The following is an 8,698-nucleotide window of genomic DNA, read 5'->3' as shown; positions in this document are numbered from 1 at the left end:
ATGGAAAACCAATATTACGGTCACCATTTTTCATCCAATTAGCATGTGCCTTCTGCTCCCAATACAACTCTTGCTTACCTGATTCAAGATTAAGAGCCAGTTTCACCTGCCTAAAACAGAGTCATCCGGATCCAAACTATTCAAATTATCAAGCGTTGTTGCAAAGTAGTAGTAAACCGCCGCCAATTCAACCTAGTATTCTTCAACCAATTTTGAAAATAAGCTCCCAATTGAGATAATTTAACCGGCAAACTACCGACACTACCACTCCAACTAGCTCGATTGACCTCCTCACAAGAATCCTAAGACCCAACAATTTTCAAATCGACACTGATGTGCCACAAAATCATTGGATTGAACTGCAGTACTTAACAACAAAGGATAATGATCCGATACACTGTGCGGCAAATGTTTCACTGCATAATGCGAAAAAAAATCAATCCAATCAGCCGACGCCAAACATCTATCAAGCCTTTCCCATTTATTATTAGCAGCAAGAAGCCGACGGTCCTAAGTAAACCAGGATCCATAGTACCCAGTATCAGCAAGATTACAATCATCCCACACTTGACGGAAGGCTACCATTTGTCGCTCATCCTGGACTTGCCCACCGGATATCCCAAACGAGTATGCAATCTCATTAAAATCTCTTGCAACCAACCACCGTCCTGTGGACTGCGAAGAAAGCTGCCGTAAAAGATCCCAAGATGTCGATCGAGACTTCTCGTCTGGGGATCCATAAAAACCAGTAAACCTCCACGGCATCCCACCATCATCGTCAACACATCCTTATCAATTTACTGCTGCAAGTAAGACCGCAACCAAATATCAATCCCGAGTTTCTAACCAATCGAAAATCCACCTCTAAATCCGAAAGAACCAACATCAATACCATTTAAAAAGCCAAGCTTACGATGAATACCATCCATTTTACGATATATTAATTTAGTTTCTATGAAAAAAAACTATGTGGGATTATGTTTTCTCAGTACTGACTGAAAGCGTTGAACGGCATGCGGGTTCCCCAATCCACGGACGTTCTAGCATAACAACTTCATTGGGCCCGACTGGCATAACTCACAATCTTCTGATACAGGATGATCAACAGACATGACATGATCGATGCCAAAAACGCTCGAATCCACTGTGTCAGAAGCAGACGTTGCTCCCAATGCCACACGAGCTCGCTTCTTACCATCATCCACCTCCCCAGGTCGGTCCTCCAAATTATGCTTTGAGAACATGACACGGCTCAACTCACCCTGATCATTCAACTTTTGACCCATCAACCCCACATTTGAACTACCCGCCAACTTCCAAATTAAGGCTAATATATTGTACAAAAGTAGAACTTGTGAAAACCTCCCCCACATCCTCAAACCCTTTATTCTTCACCCCCAAATTAGCAAGAGGAACCCTGTGATCCCCACGTAACCAACAACTATTCACCACTGGCCCCCGGCGAGGCCCTGCTCGCAATGTCACATCCCAATCCTGGGCACGTCCGCTGCAAAAGCTCTCCCCATGGCCCAACTGGCCACACAAGAAGCAGAAAACCGAGAGCCGCTCATATTGGAAGCGTACACAAGTGGTGCTTTTCATTGTGACCGCTTCATGAACTTCTATTACAACATCTATAGTTGACGCTTTTTAACTTATATTGTACAGAAAAACTCATCCCATTTCATCTATAAATTTTACATTTTTGAAAATGATTGAGAGTGTTGGAAATAATTTTAATAGGATTGATTAAATAATGATTTTGAGGAGAAGAGATTTGGTTTGAGCAAAAAGCGTGTGAATTAGACATCACATGCCCATGCCGACCAAAGGGTTACTGAACTAAGTTTAAATATATTAAATTTTCATTACTCTTTACCTAACAAAAATAAATTCAATACTTAATTTTCATAAAAAAAAATCTAAATTAAGTTTTACCAAGTACACAGTTAATTAGTGATAATATATCACTACATTTTTCATTAATGACGCTACACCAAAAAACACTTGGAATGTGAACAAAAAAAAAAAAAAAACAGAATATCTGTGACTAAGATGCACAACCTTTTTAATTTATCTGGACATTTATTAACTTAATATTGAAATTTGAAATCAAACTCTCAGTTTCATTTTTTCCCTCTCCCCTTCACAGAACTGTACAAAACTCACTCAGATGAAAAAGACACAAGAAGAACAAAGCAAGCCTTGCAGAAAAAAATACACACAACCTCGTCATTCTACAATGATTAGTTGAAAGCTCCATTTCATCAGTATCTAAATTTCTTAACAGATTCTCACCAGCATTTGCCTTTTTGTTTTTTATCGCTTTTGTTCGACGCACGTCTTACCTTCAAAGAACTCACTTAGCATTCGTTCAAGGTCCTCGGGCTTGTATTTAATATACTTGCAAGGGCTTTTCCCACTCTCGGCCATAGGCCTGTGGTGTTGTTAATTCAAGCACAAGAAACCAAAACAACAGAGTTAGTGTTAAATGATGAGATTGAGAGAGGTGAAAAGGAAGAAAAGAAGCCACAAAAAAAATTATAAACAGAACTTGCCCGAAACGTTTATGGAAGGATCTATAGGCAGGCAAGAGTACTTCTGCAACAGCAAGCCTCAAGGACTCGCGCAATTCACTGTCTGGGACATTCCATTGGCACTGCCTCATATGAAGATCCTCAAACTGGGCATTGAAATTCTTAAACCTGTCTTTTACCATTGCTCTTGATATTCCACTGCCGGAATCACCTCCCAATATTCCACCACCACCAGTTGGTGCAGCCCCTTGAATGGTGACACACTGAAGGACCTGCACGACTAAAAGAGAACCACTTAGCATGTTATTTTAGCTATATGAATGCATAGTATAAGTGGGGCAAACAGAACCTTTGCCCAAGAAATCCTTTTATACTGATTTGCATGCTGCTGAACAATCCGTCTGTGGATTTGAACCCAATCATCTCCCAACAAATCCTTGGCTTCTGACCTGTCAATGAAATATTAAAGAGTTTATTTTTGAATCATCCCAACGAAACACAGTAAAAACATAAAACACACCTTCGCACAGATCTCACTATGTAGTGCATGTTGTTCATCAGAAATAGTTGTGTCAGTGCAGGGTCCTTATACTGCTTGGATTTCCCATCAAGGTTAGTCTGTAGGGCATCCATTATCCTTGTAGTTAAAGTCTTCAACTGAGCTTCCGTATCACTCTCCTCAAACTCTTGAAAGAGTTGCTCCAGTGTTGTTTTGTAGCTGCACCACTCAACAACCACAATCAAATGTGATTGACCAAGCAAATATTACTTGTAGCACACAATCCAAATATACAGTGATACAGCAATAACAACTAAAATCCAGCAGCAGTTGGAAGTGGAAAAAATACAACTTACTCGAATAGAAACTTCACATAATTTATCACATAGCTAGTCAAAGGATGGACAGTTCCATCAAGAACTGCGGTTTTGGTGGCATCTTTCGCAACTGCTTCCTCAAAATCCCCAAATGTCTCTTGCGCTGTCTGAGCTAGCCGCTTTGTCAAACTTTGAGCAGATTCCCGCATTTCCGTGCAAGATTTTGTTCCAAAGAGATAATCAATCTGTCCACATTCCCCCAGAGAGAGAGAAGGATTAAGTGTCAGCTTATAAAATCATGTGAATCAATATGCATTTGTCCCTACAATGCATGTTGTACTTTTATCAAAGTGCATAGTTAAATGGACAATAAAGCAATGCTAGTTAATCTCACTACGGAAATATTTTGTTTCACTCTGTAACTTTGTCATTTTAATGCATAAAAAAATCTTAGCAGTTAACTACATAAATGCATGTTCACAATAATGTTTTAGATAAACTTGTATCTGACCCTAAACCTTTTCCAATTGAGTTGCAATTTATGCATGAATTGAATGGATTAAGAACAAAAAAGAACATAAAGTAATCATGGTGTGCTTCTCATTCATATGATTATCACAAATAAAAGGAATAAACTGACACTGTTTCAAAAAAAGAAAATTCATCATATTGTAATGGTTATGCTGCAAGAAAAAATTAATGATACCTCTGACTGTAGTTCTCTCATTATCTCGTACATATCCAGAAGAACAAATAATTTTTCGGGTGATCTCTTGCTTTTGGCAATAGCTTCTCCAAAACTAAGAAGTACGGATACACTGTTTGCAGTGATTTCAGCATAACATTGATCCCTGAGAGAATCAATGCCTGCAAGTATCTGATCGCAGATTTTCTTTTCTCCGGCAAAGAGCAGTTTGACCTGTTCAAGCATTATTATGACAAGGGTTGGCGAAAAGAACCAGAAGTAGAACACTACCACTGAAGAGAATTTTACACGAATCCTTACAGCAATACGCATGTAATGTATCCAATTCCCGATCTTAGCCTCCAAAACCTCCCACTGCATTTTCTGGACATCATCTTTACTAAGTCTCTCTACCCCCAATTTCCTCAGACTCTGTTCCAAGACCGAAGCACGAGTATCCCTAGCATTTAGAAATATCATATCATTTGCAACAATTATTCAAGATTCCAGAGCACCAAAAGGTGAAGCCCAAACAAAGATCAAAGTTTTTCCAAAATCCAAAAAAATAAGAGATGCTCTATATATGCAAAAATCTAATATGAAATTTTGGTCATAAAGTAATTTATCATGCCAAGTTCTAGTGCTCTAGAATCTTGATGTATCATTACTTAAGCTACTTGCCAGTCTCAAATAGTACCAAGACCTTATTAAATTAAAAAAAAAAAAAGATTTTAAACTTTCGACTCGACCAGCAGAGAAGAGTTAATAATATAATTCTTCACATATTTCTCACAACACATAAATTTTGAAACCAATTAGCGGCGAAGGTTAAAAGCTATAATCACTAAGGAGAAACATAAACATATTAGTATCAGATCATGAAAAACAGGTGTCACCTATAAATCCTGAACAACTGTTGCTGGTGACCAGCTTGAACCATTTGTTGGGCTAAATTATGCAGCAAAGGTAGAACCCTGGGCGGTATAAGAGTCGGAGGTGTGTAAACAGCATTTTCTGAGTTCTTTTGGTTATCAGAATCTTTCTTGCTATCATTTCGCTTTCCAGGTGATGTTGCTGATGGTCGCAATGAATCTGGTAGACCATCGAAAAGGCGATCAGGTTCCACCACCTTGCTGAAGTTCAAAGAACGCGTAGAACACTTTAATATTTCCCATTCTAAAAGAATCATCCAAGCATATTAGCATAATGCAGAAAATCTTAAAACCAACCTGTAATTTGTTAATAGGTTTCTAAACTCATCCTCTAATTTCGAGATAGCTTTTGTCAGCAAATTATTGGCATGAGTAATTATACCAGATGTACTTTTAAAACATTTGTGGGTAGTGAAATACTGAAGATTGCTTCTCAGCTGATCAATTGCTTCAAGATAGCTCTCAAGATCCTCATGTGGCCCTCTCAGAATCTTTGCTTCCGCCTAAATTACGTATGTATAAGTACAAATATCAGCATTAACAATACAAACGACATCATATTTCCAAACTATATGGTATAATTGGGAGAATGGTGACAAAATTCCAAAACAAGTTCTGTTTGGCTGCGGGAAACTACTAAAACATAAATCACGTTTTAAAATTGAACTTCGTCTTCTAGCTCAACACAGCGTTCGAATTATAGTTTTGACCAATTAATTTCCTTTGCTGAATAAAATATTATATCTATCCTGAGCGCCAAATGGATCCAATAAACAAAAAATAATTACGTTTCCTTAATCTCAGATTAGTTAATAAAATAAACAAAAGAGCGATAAATCAGAGAAAACCAGAAAAACGAAAAACCTTGCGCGTGAGATCGAATCGCCCCAAAATAGCTTCAGCTGCTTTAAGTGTCTTATCAATATTCTCATGCGCTCTCCTGATGGAATGCGTTCGTATCTACGTAAAAACAAAGAAAGTAAATCACTATTGGAATCAAAACCTAACAGTTCTCTCAATAATAATAATAATAATAAATCACTTAATTCCTCCATCAAACAAAAAATTGAAAAAGAAAAGAGAGGTTGTGGTAATTGAAGGAAATATAGAGAAGAGACCTGAGTGGGGCGCATGGCAGTCTCAAGAGAGGAGAGACGGTGATCGAAAGAACCGAGAATGGAGACCATGCTTTCCGTTATGGTTTGGCTCTTCTGCAAGGACTCTCTTACGAGCGCTGCTTTGTCCCGCAAAGCAGCCATTGCCTGCGGCACCCCCATTTTCCTCTCACGATGCCCGACGACAGTGCTTCTTCTATTTTTTCCCCTGGTGGGGCGTGATTTGATTTCAGACGTAAGCTTTTAATTTTGAAAATGATTTTCCATTTTAATTTGAGAGATTAGATTTGAGTGAGGGTTACCGTGTCACTATTTTTCGGTTTTTCTGTCTCTCGTTGAGTTCGACGACAAAATATGAAGTAGTTATGAAGGAAAACGGGCCGGCGGGTGGGGTCCAGGCCCATTTTTAAATAGTTTATTCCACGTCAGCTAATTATTGCGCAATGCCATGCATGAACTGAATACGGTTTATAGTATGCATGAATTTATTTATTGCAACTAAGATTTTTGAGAGGGATGTTTGGTTGTGGTTGTTATGAAATGTTCTTTGAGCTTTCTCAAGAAACAATCAGGACTAAATTTATAAAAATTATTATAAAAATTAAATGTAGCTTTAATTGAAATGATAATGTTAATATTGTGGAATATATGATATCATGAGTTCAAATTTTATAATTCTTGTTATATGTATATGTCTTTTAGATTTATTAAAATAAAAAAATATAAATACCTTCAAAATAATATATCTCACCTTGTAAAAAAATTAAAACTAAGTTGAAATTATTTTCATTTTCATTAATATATATATTACCTTGTATAGATAATACTTTCATTTTGATTAAAACTTTATATTTATGTTACGCTTTCCATGGTTAACGGATAAATAAAAAATATTTTTCAATAATAAATATAAATAAATTATAAAATTTGAAGATAATAAATTCATTTTTCAACGTTGATGTCTATTATTCCTTTGGACTATTGTTTTCAATCACAATTCAGTAGCTATCAATAAGATTCTTATATTTAAAACAAAGAAAATTTTAATTTATTTAAAAGTTAAAAAATACTCATCACTAAATTAAATGTTGGAAAAGTTTTTGTAACTTATTTTGATATGTTATTTTGAGTTTTTTATTTATAATGTTGTTAAATCTCAATTTTTTTATTTAAATATTGTTATTTTGAGATTATTTTTCATAATAAACTTCTATAGAGTAACTTCGAGATCCTTGGTGTCAAGGCCTATGGGGTTTTAATTTTCAACGATTATAAGTATACTTATCTGTCACACCCTTATTTGGCGAGGTAGCATTGTTTGAGAGACTTTGAGAGACTACGCTAGTAAAGACCACCTAAGTCGCGAGACTTAGACGTAATAAGATTGGTAACTTCGTGGCAAAATACTTTACTGAATTTCGTCGATACTGCAGAGTTCTACTTCAAGGATTAACGAGTTCCTTGTTGTGGCGAGAACCTTATTAAACGAACTTTCCCACTAATAAATTTGAAAATCGTGTTTTTGTGTCATTGTTAAATGGAAGTGTAGTGATTAGTGGGACACATTTAAGTCATCTAACATCTTAGTGGAGGTAACATGTGAGTAAACAGGACACTTAGAGAGCCTCATAGGATGTGATTAATTCACTACAAGAAAATAGGCTTTTAGCGGCTTTTGAACAAAAAACGCCGCAAAGATTATACATTAACGCCGCAAAAAACTTAACAATAACGGCGTTTTTGGCCTAAATGCCACTAAAAACTGTTCAATAGCGGCGTTTTTAGCTAAAACGCCACTAAAAATTGATCAATAGCTGCGTTTTTATCTAAAACGCCACTAAAAACTAAGAAATAGCGGCGTTTTTGGTCCAAATGCCACTAATACTGATCAATAGCAGCGTTTTTTGTCCAAACGCCGAAAAAAGTTGAGTAACCATTTTTGAGTAGGGTAACCGTCACTCATTTTGATTTGATTTGATTTAATTTTCATATTATTTTCTTATTTTTTTAATTCGATTTAATTATTTTGGTATTTGAAACTAACTTTATAAAAAAATATAAACTACACCATTCACTTAGCTATGAGAAAGTTTCATTTTAGTTACTTAATTATGAAAAGTTACAAATTGATAACTAAACTATTTAGAAGTTTTCATTTAAGTTACCAAGCTGTTAAAATCGACGTTGTATGGCTTTCTCTGAACCCTTAAATCCTAAACCTTAAACCTTAAATCCTAAATTTTAAAAACATAAACCCTAAACACTAATCCATAAACTCTAAAACCCTAAACCCTTAAAAAAATTCATATGGATTTTGATGTGTATATACATCGATATTAATGTAAAAGCTTATGTTTATAATAAATTGGGAAGCAGTACTTAATATTAATTAAATTTATTTTTGGGTTTAGGGTTTAATATTTAAGGTTTAAGGCCTATGGTTTAGGGTTCAAATGGTAGTATATATTTTAAGTTTATAGTTTAGGGTTCAATGGTAGTATGTTAAGTTTATGGTTTGGGGTTTGTTATTTTGGTTTTGGAGTATAGTGTTTTAAATTAGTTTGTTGTTTGGGGTTTGGTGTTTTAAAGTGTTGGGGTTTAGGGTCTTAGTAT

At 35.8% G+C, this 8,698-nt stretch overlaps 1 protein-coding gene across 1 annotated transcript; it reads right to left on the bottom strand.

Annotated features, from left to right (window-relative positions):
• Positions 1 to 2,065: 2,065 nt before the first annotated feature.
• On the bottom strand, positions 2,066 to 6,450 carry LOC108454813 (exocyst complex component EXO70A1). Its single transcript, XM_017753394.2, has 11 exons — positions 6,089 to 6,450; positions 5,835 to 5,930; positions 5,268 to 5,473; positions 4,935 to 5,171; positions 4,360 to 4,498; positions 4,060 to 4,272; positions 3,393 to 3,598; positions 3,058 to 3,255; positions 2,887 to 2,986; positions 2,559 to 2,809; positions 2,066 to 2,437 (listed from the first exon to the last, which is right to left on the bottom strand). Exons 1-11 carry the CDS (start codon positions 6,245 to 6,247, stop codon positions 2,320 to 2,322), a joined length of 1,923 nt encoding a protein of 640 aa, XP_017608883.1. The 5' UTR covers positions 6,248 to 6,450; the 3' UTR covers positions 2,066 to 2,319.
• Positions 6,451 to 8,698: the final 2,248 nt, after the last annotated feature.

Source organism: Gossypium arboreum, chromosome 9 (assembly GCF_025698485.1).
Source record: "Gossypium arboreum isolate Shixiya-1 chromosome 9, ASM2569848v2, whole genome shotgun sequence".
Lineage (NCBI taxonomy): Eukaryota > Viridiplantae > Streptophyta > Magnoliopsida > Malvales > Malvaceae > Gossypium > Gossypium arboreum.
The sequence above is the reverse complement of the archived record's forward strand: the minus strand, read 5'-3'. Positions and strand labels throughout refer to the sequence as shown.

Excerpts from the sequence above, each read along its gene's own strand:
- LOC108454813 (XM_017753394.2), bottom strand. The coding sequence starts at position 6,247 with ATGGGGGTGCCGCAGGCAATGGCTGCTTTGCGGGACAAAGCAGCGCTC. Across the intron at positions 5,474-5,834 it reads GATTCGATCTCACGCGCAAG|GCGGAAGCAAAGATTCTGAG; the intron begins GTTTTTCGTTTT and ends TACGTAATTTAG. Across the intron at positions 2,438-2,558 it reads TCCTTCCATAAACGTTTCGG|GCCTATGGCCGAGAGTGGGA; the intron begins GCAAGTTCTGTT and ends ACAACACCACAG.